General features: G+C 41.6%; 1 protein-coding gene and 1 long non-coding RNA gene across 4 annotated transcripts; one reads left to right on the top strand and one right to left on the bottom strand.

The window, feature by feature from the left end:
• Positions 1–1,179: 1,179 nt before the first annotated feature.
• On the bottom strand, positions 1,180–17,689 carry ZNF200 (zinc finger protein 200). 2 transcript variants are annotated; one of them, XM_006942410.4, is made up of 5 exons: positions 17,522–17,679; positions 16,442–16,772; positions 15,743–15,834; positions 15,282–15,402; positions 1,180–3,480 (listed from the first exon to the last, which is right to left on the bottom strand). In XM_006942410.4, exons 2-5 carry the CDS (start codon positions 16,686–16,688, stop codon positions 2,729–2,731), a joined length of 1,212 nt encoding a protein of 403 aa, XP_006942472.1. In that variant the 5' UTR covers positions 16,689–16,772; positions 17,522–17,679; the 3' UTR covers positions 1,180–2,728. The 2 variants fall into 2 exon arrangements, with proteins under 2 accessions (XP_006942472.1, XP_044903872.1); XM_045047937.1 differs by lacking the exon at positions 1,180–3,480 and adding an exon at positions 5,190–5,247 and having other exon boundaries at positions 17,522–17,689.
• LOC123382598 lies at positions 3,838–7,622 on the top strand. 2 transcript variants are annotated; one of them, XR_006591190.1, is made up of 3 exons: positions 3,845–4,101; positions 4,710–4,861; positions 7,563–7,622. It is a non-coding gene; the product is annotated as an uncharacterized LOC123382598 (long non-coding RNA). The 2 variants fall into 2 exon arrangements; XR_006591189.1 differs by lacking the exon at positions 7,563–7,622 and having other exon boundaries at positions 3,838–4,101; positions 4,710–4,976.
• Positions 17,690–17,746: the final 57 nt, after the last annotated feature.

Genomic DNA, 17,746 nt, shown 5'->3' with positions numbered 1-17,746 from the left:
TTTTTTAAGTTTATTTATTTATTTATTTATTTAGAGAGAGAGAGAACGTGTGCACGTGAGGCAGCAAGGGGAGAGAGAGGGAGAGGGAGGGAGGGAGGGAGGGAATAAGAATATCCCAGGCAGGCTCTACACTGTCACTTCGAGGAGCCCGATTTCACAAACCCACTGAGCTGATACTGAGTCAGACACCCAACTGACTGAGCCACCCGGGTACCTTAGGCCTTCAGATGTGCTAACTGGCCCTTGCTGCTCTATTGGAAAACCATTCGTTGTTGAGTGTTTGCCGATTTTCATGAACTAATTGTCAGCTCCTTATCGAGCACTTAGTCGTCCAACGGCTTCCTAGTGCTCTCCTGTTCAGGGGTGTGGACCCTGGGCATCCTGCCTCTGAGCTCCAGAGCCGGGGTGAGGAGCATTCTGCTCCAGACCCTCCAGGGTCCAGGGAGTAGGTGTAGGGAAGTCAGGCGGCCCAGGCCCCATCCTCTGGGGACAGTAGGTGACAAGGACTTTGACTGCTGGGCCCTCGCCTACACCACAGCCCACGGCAGAGAGCAGCTCCCGGGGGGAGGGGTTTGTGTCGTGGGAGTATCACACACCCACCAGCCTTGAGTACTGTGTGGTCTGACCCTTGCATCCTTGTGTCCCTATGGGGACAGTCTCGCCCCATAGACCCCACCCTCTCCAGTTACTACCCAGCAGCCACTTAGGCTTTGTTTTCTAGGTGTGATAACCAGGAAGACCCCAGCCAGTCTTCCTGAGGAATAAGAGAAGAATATTGCTGGCATCTGGTTTTGTCCCTGGTTTTTAAAGGGTACTGTAGGCTTGAAATACAAAATCAATAAAGGACAGTTTTTTGTGTGTGTGGCCTTTAAGTGTCTGAATTAGGACTCAGGACTGAATTGTATCATCAGATGTCTTTCATTTTTAGTATGCTTTGAACCAAAACAAAACTTAGAACTACAGGTTTAAAAAATAATTGGAAAAGGGGCTGAGCTCTCCTGCATCAGGCTCTGTGCTGACACCTGAGAGCCTGGAGCCTGCTTTGGATTCTGTGTCTCCCTCTCTCTTTGCCCCTCCCCTGCTTGGCTCACGCTGTCTCTCTCAGAAGTAAATAAACATTAAAAAAATAAAATAAAATAACAAAATAAAAAAAGAGCAATAGGCAGAAAGAAACAAAACTATTATTTGAAGATGGTATAATTTTGAACCACAGATTGTAACAGAACTGAGAAATTACTGAAAATTAACATTTGATGAAGTGGCTAGTTTCACAAATATACAATTAAAAATAACTTTCCTATGTAAAAGCAAGAGCCAACTAGAAAAATACAATGGAAAAAAAAACTATTTGCAATAACAAAGTCATATACAACTTACGTTAAGAAAATTAGAAACATTTACTCAGGAATACAATACTTTAATAAAGGCATGGGAAACAAAATTTGTAAAGCTAACAAGTTTTCCCAAATAGTTTATAGGATTAACCTATTTCAATCAAAATACCAATGTAAACTTCCAGGAAACCTAAAATAAAGCAAAACTGATCAAGAATCTTTAAAATAACACACCACAGGATCGGTCCCGTGAAGGCACCGCTGGCCTGGCCTCTGGGTGGACACGTCAGGAAAGTCTGGGTATCAGGAGGCCAAAGAGAACAAACATCCACTACAATGAAGACTCTGGAATCCTGCCTCTCGAGGGGCAATGTGAACTAGCCACTGGAGACAACTGTTAAAAATAAAACACTTTGCTTGTGAGGTAGTGACCACCCATTGCCAAGGATCTGAAGACAGCTTGGAGGCGAAGTGAGCACATGGTAAGGTTACTGGCCAGTCATGTGTCCAAGCCGACGTCTTCCTCTTCCAGCACTTGGATTTCCTTCCTAGCAGGCCTTCTTCTTGGCTCAGCAGAGGGACAAGATTCTGAAGAGCTTTACCAGTAGTAGGGCTGGGTGGCTGGGCCTGAGTGATCCAAACTTCTTTTGGCAATGGAAAGGCATGAGTGCTATCTGAGCGACGAAGGGCTGGACAAAAAAATGCAGTAAGAACAACAGACACTTTAAAAGTATGTTGTGAAAAGTATTCCTGTAAAAGTCACTTTTCACTGCAAAATGCAAATGTTACTGACATCGATGGTTAGTTTAGATCACATACAAATGACAGAGTAAGTCTTTGACATTCACTTGCTGTTATTTTCCTATATTCCAAAGTAAACAATCCCTTTCAACACTCAAGCTTCAACAGGGTATTCTTAGAAGGTTATGTGAACTGCTAATAGAAGCTCTGGGCTTAATAAATCAGTAGTTTTGGTTCTCGCAGGGGAACACAGTTCCAGATAAGGACTTTTGCATCATTATTATTATTATTTTTTTTTTCACAAGTGTGAATTCCTATGTGGGGGGAAAATGGATACACTTTCCGTACACATGAGCCACTCTGTTCACCTTGCAGGTAAGTGGCCTCCAAACTCCTATTCAAAGCCTTTTTGGGAAAAGGGATCTGTGGCCTGTACATTGTTGTAGAAGTTCACAAAAGAGAGCTCCTTAATCCAGAAAATGTGGATGCTGACTGAGGTATAGCCCTTGAGAATGTCTTCTTCCCTGTGAAATTTTCTAAAACTTTGAGGTTTCAGCCAAGATGGGTATTTTCCCAATTTTGACTATAATGAGGTTTTCACATATCTGCATCTTTTCAGAAGCCTGGGAATTTAGAATTCCCTATTAAACATTTCAGGTCAAGGCAGGACCATCAGACCTTTCCTGATCCCATTTCTGCTTTCGTGTCTTACATGCTGAGTGGGTTTTTTCATGCCGGGTACAGTTGGAAAGCCGACCAAATCTTCTCCCACATTTTTTGCAACTATACGGCCTCTCAGCCTCATGACTCTGCAGATGAAGCACAAAGTCTTTATTCTCTGGGAAGGTTTTCCCACATTCTGGACACTTAAATATTTTCTCCCTTATATGGATTCCTTCATGGCGACTCCGATGAGAGTTCTGACGAAAGTTTTTCCCACACTGAGAACATGAATAAGGTTTCTCTCCTGTATGGATTCGCTCATGTTTATTAAGGTTTGTTTTATGATTGAAGCTTTTCCCACAGTGACTACAGTCATAGGGTTTTTCACCAGTGTGAGTCCTCTGGTGGGATATAAGGTAAGAACTTTCATTAAACTGTTTCCCACACAATGGACAAGTGTACCATCTTCTCGTTCTCCGATTTCGGGTAAGTGCAATCACGTTGATATCCACATACTTTGAGAGTTCCTCTAGTGGAGTATCATTTTCAATAGTAACTAGAAGATTTCTCACTTTCCTTTGTTTTGGAGTGGATGTACTTAGTCTGTCTTTATGGCAATACGGAGATTGCTCAGAGACCATAGAACAGTCCACTTCATCACAATCTGAAGTCTTTTCTCTATGATCTTCACTCTCTCCAGGTTCCTTCTGAAGATCGTCACTCTCAGGATTAATGTCATTGTCTGTGGAAACAAAGAGAATTGAACAACTTTTGAGGGATATGATACCGCAGGAAAAAAGCAAGTTGGATTTCTCATCAAACAATAATCTTGAGTATCAGAAATCTGAGGACTAGCAGATAATTGTTACCAACACTCCTTTTCCACTCTGTGGATGGAATATATGGCTGATAAATCTTTCTATGCAATGCATTGCAAGCACACAGTCCTTTTTTTTTTTTTTTTTTTTTTTGAGAGAGAGAGAGAGCACTCAAGTGGGGGAAGGACAAAGGGGGGGGGGGGAGAGAGAATCCCAAGTAGGCTCCATGCTCAGTGCGCAGCTTGATGTAGGGCTCGATTCCATGACCCTGGGATCATGACTTGAGCAGAAATCAAGAGTCGGACGCTGAACTGACTGAGCCACCCAGTTACCCTCTTCTTTTTTTTTTTTTTTTTTTTAAATGAAATGAGGGGGACTACACTGAAAGATTTTATAGGTTTGCTTTCTGAGTAAGCACTAATTCCTCAAGAAGTTCATATTGATCTTATATTCTGTGTAGAACAGTGAGCTAAGGACCAGGGGATGAAAGACATCAATACTCAAGGGTACATCATCCCATTCTTTAGGAGGCTAGTAAGTGAAAGGTACGATGAGTTACTTCTAGGTTTTCACTACGTTAAGTATTACAATAGTATGGAATTAGATAATACTGTAATATCCTATATAATAGGGAAAAAGTGGGAATAATTCAAATGACCAAAAATAATGACGGCCTATCATGTTCACTCAGTAGATGATTATTTGGTCATTAGGGTGATTACAAATGATTAAACTATGGTAGAAACCCATAGTGGTCTTTTTGGGGGAGAAAGGGGAGTAGTAACTGGGCAGTGGGCACAAAAGGGACTTCTTGGATGCCAGGAATGGTCTGAGTGATGGTCAGACAGATGTGTACATTTTGTGAAACTGTGAGGCATACACTTTTGATCTGTAGGGTTTTCTGTATTTATTACCTCCGAAGGAAGTCTGTGTAAAATAACATACAAAGATTAAGTAACAAATTAAAAAAAGAAAAGTATGCTGTGAAAAGGTAGAGCAACAAGGGACCCCCTAAACTCTGGGCAACTTATGGATATTAAAGGGCTAAGTCAACCTCTTAGATAGACAGCTAACCACAGATCTGTGATATGAATCTTTGCTGGATTAGTAGTTTCACACTAACAGACGTCTTCTTTTTCATTTATTCCCTTAGGTAATGAAAATGCTGAGTCAAAGCATATGGCAATTTTTATCACGGTCCTTGACACTGACTGCCATATTTCTTTCAAAAGAGGCTGTACCAATTTCAGCACAAGCATCAAGATATGGGTATCAATTTTACCTAATCTTGTCAGCATTTAATAGGTATAAAATGGTTTCTCGTTTTAGCTTTATTTTGCACTTTGTTACTACAAACCACTAATTTATTGGGCTGAGAGACTCATAAATTTAAATAAATTTTACATTTTGCAAATCTTAATCCCTGTGTAGGCAGTCACTACTAATGTAAATATTTAACTGAAGACTACCTCTGTAACTCCACAACTTAAAACCATCAAAAAGTATCAGTCTTGGGGCGCCTGGGTGGCGCAGTCGGTTAAGCGTCCGACTTCAACCAGGTCACGATCTCGCGGTCCGTGAGTTCGAGCCCCGCGTCGGGCTCTGGGCTGATGGCTCAGAGCCTGGAGCCTGTTTCCGATTCTGTGTCTCCCTCTCTCTCTGCCCCTCCTCCGTTCATGCTCTGTCTCTCTCTGTCCCAAAAATAAATAAACATTGAAAAAAAAAAAATTAAAAAAAAAAAAAAGTATGTCTTTCAAAATCAGATAAATGTTCTATTCTCTAGCCATTCCTTTATGACTTAATTTTACAGTTAACTCTTTTTTTTTTAAGTTTATTTATTAATTTTGAGAGAGAGGGCATGAGCAGGGGAGGGGCAGAGAGAGAGGGAGGGAGAAAGAATCCCAAGCATCGACAGTGTGGAGCCATATGCGGGGCTTGAAGTCACAAACTGTGAGATCATGACCTGAGTCAAAACCAAGAGTTGGACACTTATTTGACTGAGCCACCCAGGTGTCCCTACAGTTAACTTTTAATACATTTGGAGTTTAGTATCACACTGTATGTTATTGTTTGTAACATGTCTAATATTGGTAAAACCAGCCAGAATATCCTTTTGAAAATTTTGACTCTGTTACCTACAGTGTAAATAAATTTGGAGGGCACCAATATCTTTACACGATTTGTTTTCCCATTTACATCCGTGTCTCTCCGATATTTAAGAATCTTTTATAGGGGCACCTGGGTAGCTCAGTCGGTTAAGCATCCGACTTCGGCCCAGGTCATGATCTTGCACTCTGTCTCTGTCAAAAATAAAGAAACTTAAAAAAAAAAAAAAAAGAATCTTTTATATTTACCAATGAAACATCTGTGGTTCACTCCTATTTTATAGCCATTCTGAACGACAGCTTCCATCATTTTGTTAATTTTTTAATAAAATTTTTTGTAATGTTTATTTTTGAGAGAGACAGAACATGAGTGGGGAGGGGCAGAGTGGGGGAGGATACAGAATACGAAGCAGGCTCCAGGCTTTGAGCCCGATGAGGGGCTTGAACCCACGAACTGTGAGATCATGACCTGAGATGAAGTTGGATGCTTAACTGAGACACCCAGGTGCCCGTGTTAATTTTTTAAAAAATTTATTTATTTTGACAGAGTGAAAAAGCATGAGGGGCAGAGAGAATCCCAAGCAGGCTCTGCACTATCAGTGCAGAGCCTGATGAGGGGCTCGAACCCATGAACCATGAGATCATGACCTAAGCTGAAGTTGGATGCTTAACCGACTGAGTCACCCAGGCACCCCCATTTTGTTAATTTAAGAATGCTATTGTTGGGATGCCTGGGTGGCTCAGTCGGTTAAGCGGCCGACTTCAGCTCAGGTCATGATCTCGCGGTCTGTGAGTTCGAGCCCCGCGTCGGGCTCTGTGCTGACAGCTCAGAGCCTGGAGCCTGTTTCAGATTCTGTGTCTCCCTCTCTCTGACCCTCCCCCGTTCATGCTCTGTCTCTAAAATAAATAAACGTTAAAAAAAATTTTTTTTAAAAAAAGAATGCTATTGTTATACATTCCCTATTTACCTACTTTAAAACTATTAAATATAGTGTTTTTCTTGGTCCTTTTAGATTTTCTAAATACAAACCATATTTTGGTTCCAATATTTATTCTTCTTAACCCCTTATCTTTTTGCCTTATCTAGTTAATAATAGTGATGGCAGGTTTCCTTATTTCATTTTCATAATTTTATTTTTAATGTTTGTTTATTTTTGAGAGAGCGAGCTGGGAAGGGACAGAGAGAGAGAGAGAGAGAGAGAGAGAGAGAGAGAGAGAGAGAGAGAGAGAGAGAGAGAGGATTTGAAGTGGGCTCTGGGCTAAGAGCAGAGAGCCTGATGTGGGGTTTGAACTCATGACCGTGAGATTGTGACCTGAGCTGAAGTCGGACTTGTAACTAAGCCACGCAGGCACCCGTTATTCTCATTTTTAAAGAATTACCATCAGTGTTTGATGAATGACCATAAATGTCATGTTATAGTAAAGGGCTACCTGTTTTGAAGACAATTCATCAAAACTCATAGGAATTTTTCTGATTTTCCTGAGAGTGTCAATGAATATATCTTATATTCCTTTAGTGTACTATTTTTTATGATAAAAAAATTTTAGTAGCTAATATAGTTACATGGTACAAAACTCAATGTGAAAAGGTGTACGCTAAGGAGCCTTCCCCCAGTCCCTATCCCCATCCATTCTACCAGCCCCCCAGACAGATACCAGTTTTATTAGTTTCTTTTTATTTTTTCGTTGTTTATCTAGGTGACGTATTTTCCTTTCTCCTCTTTTCTTATATAAAAGGTAGTATACTGTGTATATGTCTGGTACTTGCTTTATTTTGATCGTTATATTCCAGTGCATAGAGATTACCTTGGTATGCTATGTGGACACATCATATTCAGCCAGAGACACCTGGATTGTTTCCAAAGGTGAATGCATCTAGTTTTGTTTTGTTTTTGAGACAGAGAGAAACAGAGCATGAGCAGGGGAGGGGCAGAGAGAGAGACACAGAATCCGAAGCAGGCTCCAGGCTCCGAGCCGTCAGCACAGAGCCCGCAAGGGGCTTGAACTCCCAAACCGCGAGATCATCACCTGAGCCGAAGTCCGACACTTAGCCAACTGAGCCATCCAGGCGCCCCGGTGAATGCATCTTTAATACTGGTAATTAGACTGCCATATATAGGGAGTCATTCTGCATGTCGGCCAGTATTATACTTATTTATCAACACACTCACCACCACTGTGTTGTTATTGGATTTCTAGAAATCTGATGGATGAAAAAAGATGGTAATTTGGCAAAGGTTTAATCTGCATTTCTAATTATGAGTTGGGCTGGACAGCTTTTCGTGTGTTTATGGGTCATTTGTATTCCTAAGCGAATCTGTTGATCTTTCTCTTGGGGTACAAAGTATGATGCACCAAATGGCTGGGTTGTCCCAACACCTTTTATGAGCTCCTCTGCTTCGCTGCTCTTTTCAATTTTCCTGGTCATTGTATTTATTTATTTCCATTTGAATTAGAGATCAGATTGTGCAGTACCAGGGCGAAAAATCCTACTGGCATTATTAAAGGGATTACCTTCACTTCATGAATGAACTTGGGGAGAACTGACCTTTTAATGTTAAATCTTCCTGGCCAACATGGTATTTCTTCCCATTCATTCAGATCTACTACTTTGCCCTTTAGAAATGTTTTGAAGTTTTCCTCATAATTTCTGCATGTTTCTTCAGTTTATTTCTAGGTGTTTAATCTTGTTTGTTCCTATTTTTATAATTTCTAAATGACTGCATATATGAAAGTTAATGATTTCCATATAATAATTTTTCATCCCACTGACTTACTGAATGCTTTTATTATTTATGATTTTCAGACACTTCCTGGGGTTTTCTAGTTACACAATTATATCATATGTAATAGATTCTTAAATTCTTAAACATTTAATTTCTTTGTCATTTAACTGCTCTGGCCAATACCTAAAACACAGTATTAAACAGTAGTAGTGATAATGGGCTTTGTTGTTGTCCTGATTTTAGTGGGAATGCCTTCCACTGTTTCCAGTGTTTCAGTCCTTCCAGACCGAAAGGATGCATATCCCATAAGGGAGGTATCCATTAGTTACTGTTTTGTTCAGTGTTTTTGCGAAGAAGGCACAAGGCATTGGTATTTTGTCAAATATCTTTTCAGTAACTATGAAATTGATCATAGGATTTTTCTCCTTTACTATAAAATATAATAGGCTTTCTATTATTAAATCGCTTTTGCATTCCTGGAATAAATCTTCCTTGGTCAGGATGGTCTTTTTTTATCAGATTGTAGTATCTTTGTCACACTAGTTTCATAAGAAGAATTTGGAAGTTTTCCTTTTTTTTCACTCTGAAAATTTTCGTAGCATTTAAATTGTGCAATTGTTAAAGCTTTGTGAGAATTTCCTATGAAACTGAGGGTCCTTTCCCTGGGTTGGGGGCTAGTTTTTTTTGACAATTCCAACTTCCTCTGTGGAAACTGGTTTATCTACTTCGTTTAAATCTTTCTACGTATTAGTGCCTCTATTTCTAACTTACTGATTTCCAATTTTGTATTTACTAATACTTTCTTTCTGTTTTCCTTCATTGTACTGTTTTCCTAACTTTGAACCAGAGGCTTAATTTTTCTTTCTTTTTAATTTTTTTTTACATTTATTTATTTTTTTGAGAGAGTGAGACAGAGCATGAGTGGGGGAGGGGCAGAGAGAGAAGGATACACAGAATCTGAAGCAGGCTCCAGGCTCTGAGCAAGCGTTCAGCACAGAGCCCAATGCGGGGCTCGAACCCATGAACCATGAGATCATGACCTGAGCCGAAGTCGGATGCTCAACCCACTGATCTACCCAGGTGCCCCTACTTTCATTTTTCTAACTTAATGTGTTTATACAGGCATAAATTTTCTTCTGAGTACCACTTTAGGTTATACTGTAGATGCTGACACAGAGTATAGTCTCCAAACGTTATGTAACTTTAATTTGTACTTCCCCTCTAATCCAAGGTTACTTAATAGTTTTAAAATTTCTAGGTGAAAGGGACTTTTTCCCCCCAAGTTTCATTTTTACCTTCTAGTTGTATCACATTGTGATAGATCCTACTGTGTTATTTCTACTTTTTGGAATCTACTGAATCTTTCTTTCTTCCATAGTAAGTAGACAATCTTGAAAAGGTTTATATTCTCTTGCCACAGGAGACGTCAGATACAAACATAAGAACTGTCTCACTGAGAACGTGTTTAAGAATTTTTTTCTACATTTTTAGTTGTTTTATGTGGCTCACTTGAGTTGAGACACACATTCTGTTCTCCTCGGTCAAGGACACTCCTGTGATTCCTTACCCACAAGGTTCATTCCATTACACTTTTCCCTTTCCAAACTGACCAAATGTTACTGACTCCCAGATCTCTACATGTGACCTCCAATTTCTAATGTTCAAGTACCCAGAAAATAATCTCATTTTATTTCCTATCATGGATTCAATCTCATCTAAAATCAAATCCATCTTCTTCTAAACTCTATTCCTACTTCCAAATCTGGCCTTGACCTTCTCATAGCTCTTTATAGTTAAAATGGTTTCACACTGCTTATCTTTTTTTATTAAAAAAATTTTTTTAGGGGCACCTGGGTGGCTCAGTTGGTTAAGTGTTTGACTTTGGCTCAGGTCATGATCTCATGGTTTCTAAGTTCAAGCCCCATGTTGGGCTCTGTGCTGACAGCTCAGAGCCTGGAGCCCACTTCAGATTCTATGTCTCCCTCTCTCTCTGCCCCTTTCCTGCTCATACTCTATGTCTCTCTCAAAAAATAAACATTAAAAAAATTTTTTTTTAATTTTTCAGAAACTTTATTTATTTAGAGAGAGACAGAGACAGCATGAGGTGGGGAGGCGCAGAGAGAGAAGGAGAGAGAATCCCAAGCAGGTTCTGTGCTGCCAGTGCAGACAGAGCGCAACGCAAGGCTCAAACCCACGAAACTGAGATCATGTCTTGAGTCAAAACCAAGAATCAGACGCTTAACTGACTGAGACACTCAGGCGCCCCCATACTGCTTATCTTTTTAGGTGAATGACTTATCTTTTAAGATAAGTTTATTCTTTAACCGGAAGCTTTGGAGGGCAGGAATGGAGCACTATGTATCATTTTAACTCACTGATAACTCCAGAATTCAACCCTGCCTAAGGAAAAAGCAAGTAGCATTTATTAAATGTTAGTGAATGATTCTAAGTTTAAATCTTCAGCTTTGTGGTATAGGCAAGGGAGGGGAATGGAAAGGGTGAGAATTGGGCCTCAGGGCCTCAAGGTCTATGGCCAAAGTGTTCCTGGAATTGACAACCTACCCACCAACCAGTCACCTAAAATAAATGCTAGTTTTACCCAAGACTGAAGAAAAAGTCAGTGTAATAAATCCGATCTCTTTATGTTCTTCCCTACAATAAGAAAACATTAGTCTAATATCCTCAATGGGAAAAAACTGATCGCTTTTCCCTTAAGGTCAGGAACATGACAGCTATGTACATTCTCACCACTGTTGTTCAACGTAGTACTGGAAATCCCAGCCTCAGCAATCAGACGATGATGACGACAACAACAAAAATAAAAGGCATACAAATTGGCAAGGAAGAAGTCAAATGTTCACTCTTCGTAGACAACAAGATACTCTATGTGGAAACCCAAAAGATGCCAGCGAAAAAATTGTTAGAACAGACACATAAATTCAGCAAAGCTGCAGGATATAAACTCAACGTAGAGAAATCTGTTGCACTTCTTTACACCAATAATGAAGCATCAGGAAGAGCAATCAAGAGTCGATCGCATTTACAATTGCACCAAAAACCTTAAGATAGCTAGGAGTAAACCTAACCAAAGAGGTAACAGATCTCTACACTAAAAACTGTAGAAAGCTTATGAAAGAAATTGAAGACGACACAAAGAAATGGAAAAGCATTCCATGCTCATGGATTGGAAGGACAAATATTGTTACACTGTCGATACTACCCAAAGCAGTCTACACGTTCAATGCAATCCCTATCAAAATAACACCAGCATTCATCACGGAGCTAGAACAATCCTAAAATTTGTATGGAACCAGAAAATCCCCCAAATAGCCAAAGTAATGTTGAAAAAGAAAACCAAATCTGGAGGCAACACAATTCCAGACTTCAAGTTGTATGACAAAGCTATAATCATCAAGACAGTATGGTACTGGCACAAAAACAGACACATATATCAATTGAACAGAATGGAGAACCCTGAAATAGACCCACAAACATATGGCCAACTAATCTTTGACAAAATAGAAAAAAGTCCCTTTAGCAAATGGTGTTGGGAAAACTCGACCACTTTCTTACACCAAACACAAAAATAAATTCAAAATGGATGAAAGTCCTAAAGGTAAGACAGGAAACCATCAAAATCCTACAGGAGAAAACAGGCAGCAACCTCTCTGACCTTGGCTGCATCAACTTTTTACTAGACATATGTCCAGAGCCAAGGGAAACAAAAGCAAAAATGAACTTATTGGGACCTCATCAAGATAAAAACCTTCTGTACAGTGAAGGAAACAATAAAACTAAAAGGCAACCGACAGAATGGGAGAAGATATTTGCAAATGACGTATCCGATTAAGGGTTAGTAACCAAACTCTATAAAGAACTTATCAAACTCAAAACCCAAAAAACAAATAATCCAGTGAAGAAATGGGCAAAAGACATGAATAGGCACTTTTCCAAAGACATCCAGATGGCTAATAGATACCTGAAAAAAATGCTCAACATCACTCATCATCAGGGAAATACAAATCAAAACCACAATGAGATATCACCTCACACCTGTTAGAATGGCTAAAATGAACAACTCGGGCAACGACAGATGTTGGCAAGGATGTGGAGAAAGAGGGACCCTTCTACACTGCTGGTGGGAATGCAAACTGGGGCAGCCACTCTGGAAAACAGTATGGAGGGTCCTCAAAAAGTTAAAAACAGGGACGTGTGGGTGGCTCAGTTAAGCATCCATCTCTTGATTATGGCTCAGGTCATGATCTTGCAGTGTGTGAGTTCAAGCCCTGCATTGGGCTCTGCATTAACAGTGCGGGGCCTGCTTTGGATTCTTTCTCTGCCCCTCCTGTGTGTTCTTGCTCTCTCAAGATAGATAAGTAAACTTAGGAAAAAAAAAAAAAAAGTTAAAAAATAGAATTATCCTACAACCCAGTAGTGCACTACTAGGTATTTATCCAAAGGATACAAAAATGCTGATTTGGAGGGGCACATGCACCCCAATGTTTACAGGAGCATTATCAACAATAGCCAAATTATTGAAACAGCCTAAATGTCCATCTATTGATGAATGGATAAAGAAGATGTAGTATAATACATATATAGGAATATTAAATATATATATATAATGGAATATTACTCAGCAATCAACAAGAATGAAATCTTGCCATTTGCAATAACGTGGATGAAACTAGAGTGTATTATGCTAAGCAACATAAGTCAGAGACAGAAATCATATGATTTCACTCGTGTGGAATTTAAGAAACAAATAAATACAGGAGAAGGAAAGGAAAAATAAGATAAAAACAGAGAGGGAGACAAATCCTAGGAGACTCTTAAATACAGAGAACAAACAGGGTTGGTCAAGGGGAGGTGGGCTAAATGGGTGATGGGCATTTAAGCAGGGCTCTTGCTGGGATGAGCTCTGGTATTATGTCTAAGTGATGAATAACTAAATTCTACTTGTGAAACCAATATTACACTATATGTTAACTTGAATTAAAAAAAACAAGCAAAGAAAAACAGGGGTGCTTGGCTGGCTCAGTCTGTAGAGCATGCGATGTTTGATCTCAGGGCCATAAGTTCAAGCCCCATTCTGGGCACAGAATTTACTTTAAGAAAACGTGTGTGTGTGTGTCTGTGTCTGGGTGGCTCAGTTAGTTAAGTGTCTGACTCTTGATCTCAGCTCAGGTCATGATCCCAGTGTAATGGGATTGAACACCATGTCGGGCTCTGCCCTGAGCATGGAGACTGCTTAAGATTCGCTCTCCCCCTCTGAGCCTCTCCCCTCCTCGTGAGCTTTCTTTTCTCTCTAAATAATAATAATAATAATTATAATAATAATAATTATTATTATAAATATGTATATATATGCTTAACAAAAAATCTACATAGAATAACTTGTGGAAAATTAAGCAGGCTCACTATGTACTACTACCCTGACCATACAGCATAAGACAACTAGAGTTCAACAGCCATGGATTTTTGTCACCCCAGGCAACTCACAAAATCCACTTTCTGCTCTGCTTCAGCCTCAGAAGCAAACAGCCCTGAAGGCAAACTAAGAAGTATTAGGCGCTCAGCAAAGCGATTTTTGAAGGCTGGTCACTCTTGGGTAGCAGTGTATTTGTAGAGAAAGGCTGAATCATCTCTCAACAGCTTCAGAGAACTGCTGCCACATGAGTGTGTATGCAGTATTCTCATTTGCGAATGCTGCTTAACCATTACTGGGAAATAAGCAGAAATGAAGAAGGATCCATTCACCAACCATACAGGAAACTCACTGAAACAATTGTGAGAAATGCATCAGGAAGGTGGTACAACTCTGGGCTAAGGCTGCAGGCTCTGGTGTTAGAATCCCTGAGTCCAGATCCCTGCTCTGTCAACTACTGTTGTGTGACCTTTAGCAATTGACATTTTTCTGCTTTAGTTTCACCATCTTAAAATAGTAGTAATTCCTACGTCCTACAATATTGTGAGAAATACATGAGGTAATAAATGCACGCAAAGCACTTAGACTAGTGCCTCGTACATAATAACACACAAGTACTAAGTGCTAGATATCATTTCTACCAATAGTGTGATATATTTTCATTCACACTAGTAGACTTCTTAGCCTTTGGACATCAAGGAAAAAAAGACTCATGCACCCAATGAAAACACAATTTAAAATACACATGTTGGGAGATTAGCACTAGATCCAGAAAATGGATTGAGAAACAACCTGGCTGCATTTTTTATCTGTTTGAATATTTGATGTCAGTACATTAGGTCTAGGTCTTGCTTACCAAGAGAAGTCCCCTCCACCATTGCTGCCCTAAAGATACACAAAAAATGGCCACCCGCAGCTGGTGCACGCTCTGCCACATGGAATAAAAATTAAACGAGTGTGAACATGTACGTTAGCTGGTGTGTTAATCAGGTCTTTAAAAAGTCTGATGAAGGGTGCCTAGGTGGCTCAGTCGGTTAAGCATCCAATTTTTTTTTTATGTTTATTTTTCATAGAGAGAGAGACAGACTCCAAAGCAGGCTCCAGGCTCTGAGCTGTCAGCACAGAGCCCAACGTGGGGCTCAAACCCACAAACTGCGAGATCATAACCTGAGCCGAAGTCAGACGCTTAACTGACTGAGCCACCCAGGCACCCCAAGCATGTAATTCTTGATTTCAGCTCAGATCATGGTCTCACAGTTCGTGAGTTTGAGCTCCACATCGGGCTCTGTGCTGGCAGCACGGAGCCTGCTTGGGATTCTTTCTCCCTTGCTCTCTGCCCTTCCCCTGCTCACTCTCTCTCTCAAAATTAAAATAAACATTTAAAAAATAAATAAGTAAAAAGTCTGATGAAATAGAAGAACATGCTTTTTCCATAGCATTCAATATGAACACACAAGATTTCTTACCCAGTAACATCATCTCCCCAACACTGTCTTCCTTCTCTGAGGTGGGTTGTTGAGTAGCATCTAGGCTCACACATTCTTCTTGGGAGTGAAATACATTCAAATCCTCAAAGACCACCAGTTCCTGAAAGAGCAATAGACCCCATTCCTCTTAATAACAGAGGTTGTTTGACATCCTTGCTGGTAAAATAGGCTGGAACCCAAGGATCAGGGAAGGGAAGGTGAAAGGGACCTATAAATCCTACGCAGATGCAGCAGACAGGAAACCCAGGCTCAGACAGGAGCCAAAGGATAAGCAGAAGAGAAACATCCAAAGAGGCAATGAAAACAAGCCCACTCTCCTTACAAGGGTATGTCTTTTTTTTTTTTTTTTAATACATATATATGCGTTGACTGAGCGGGGAGGGCTGTAAGAGCAGAGAAGGTGATGTACTCAAAACAGTGAACGGGAAAACCGAACCCACCTCAGGCTCAGTTTTCAGATACAGAGACAATGTGTCCTGTTTCTGCTGGATTCCTTCTCTGGGTAGAAGCTTCACTATGGGATGAGGTTGCACTGGGGAAAGAGGAAGCTGTAGTTAATGGAAATGTCAGTGACTCTAATATGGAAACCCTAACCACACCTTGAGGCCACACTGTCCTCACTCCCTCAGAAGGCAACTCATGGTTTTTTTCAGCTTCTGTGAGCCCAGGGAAGAGCTCAAGCCATAAATCACAGGGTCTTGAACCTGTATCTAGGGTCTCCTCATTATGAAAAGAATGATTCCCTTAAGGGTTTTTTAAATTCTCTTCACTGGTGAAGGGGAGGGTAAAGTCTGGAGATGCCCATAACAAGCACAAAATTTCCAAAATTCCACATAAACGGCAGTCAATTAAACAATTCATCCAAATTTCTTTATGGTAAAAAGATATACACTCCCCCTCCACTATGGAAAGTTACACACAGTTTATTCCATGGCTTTACACACACCCAGCAATCCACTCAAGCGCCAGCTTGAGAAAAAAAAAAAATACTCCCTCTCCCCAGTATGTTGACTTATTAAAATCCACTCCTTTTTTTCAATACCCACTATCCTAACCTGAATTCATTACTAACATGAAAACCTATTTCAGACCCCAATACCATTCTCTTCTCTTCTAGTGAAACAGCATATACTTCTTACATCTGTTCTGAAAGTTTGAGCTCACATCCTTCATAATAACCAAAGTCTCCTTGACTTTCTGATTGGGCTGCACCACGCTTGGCTTGGGCAAGAAGGTGAGGAAGTGCTCCAGAACTAGCTGGTGGATGGTCTTGGGCCCACTAGTAGCATCTCGAAGTAGGTCTTGGCCCAGCTTGGAGTCCGGAGGAACTCTCAGTATAAAGGACCGCTTTGGCTTTAGGGGCATTGGAACCACTTTCGCAGCCATCGCGCCTTGAAATCACACACCACACTCGTTTTGCAGAGCTTCAGGAGTCCCCTCTTACCGAAGGAAATCTGTCAGATAGCCAAGCTGCAGACAAGAGAAACCATGGGTTACCCACAAAACCAGGTAGGCATGCCTGCACCCCAGTATACGGCCTGGAGAGTGAGGCCCCACGAAATGTAAAGCAGAAGGAAAGGTTAAGCTGGGGTGGGGGAACTCCTAACTGAAACGGAAGGTCCCTGAACTAGACACTCTTAACAAGCTTGGCCTGAAAGGAAGATCTGAGAATGAAAGCCGGACGATGTCCAAACCTCAAGGGTCATCCTCCCGAGAAACAGGAGATGCAAACTCCACTGGGAAGAGCGGGTGAACTCAAGCAGGTAGGAAGAGCGATGGGCTAGAAGACAGGACACCTGGGGTCCGACACCAAGGGCATCTGCTTATAAGTTGGCCTGGCCACTGAATCAAGCCGTAATGCGCACCTAGGACCCCGGGTCCCTCAGATGCCCTTCGGGGAGGGAGGGGGGGGGCAGGTGATGGCTCAAGGTGCAATCGCAAGGCCCCAAGAGCTGTCCATACATGGCCTGCTGACTCTTTTCCGCCGTGAGAGCCCCGTTGAGAGCGGCAAGGGACATCCCAGTAGGGGCCAGCAGGCCAGGCCCACTCTGGAGCCTCTCCCACCGGCCAAGGGGCACCTTTACCACAACGACCAGCCAGCGGCATTGCCCGGGATACGTTCCCGGCTCCCCAGCCGGTCAGGCACTCCCAGCAACGGACCAAGCTCTGCTCCCTAGCGGCCGCGGCAGCCTGGTTCCCGCCCTCGCGGAGCCCCTCACCTCTCGGGGGCTGTGCCGCCTCTGGGAGCTTGCAGGGGACGGTCCAGACACCCAGGCGCAGAGACACGGGGAAACTAGGCGCGAGAGGCCAAGCCCTCCCCTCGCCCTTCGGAGTGCCCTCACAGGCCGCCGGCGACTATTGGCGAGCGCCGCCGTCAGTTCAGGAGCACGGCCGGGCGCGGTGCCTTCTGGGAGACCGGGTGCCCCCGCAGCTGCTACGTCACG

The sequence above is a fragment of the Felis catus genome, chromosome E3 (assembly GCF_018350175.1).
Source record: "Felis catus isolate Fca126 chromosome E3, F.catus_Fca126_mat1.0, whole genome shotgun sequence".
Classification (NCBI taxonomy): domain Eukaryota; kingdom Metazoa; phylum Chordata; class Mammalia; order Carnivora; family Felidae; genus Felis; species Felis catus.
This window is presented reverse-complemented; position numbering and strand designations above follow the sequence as displayed.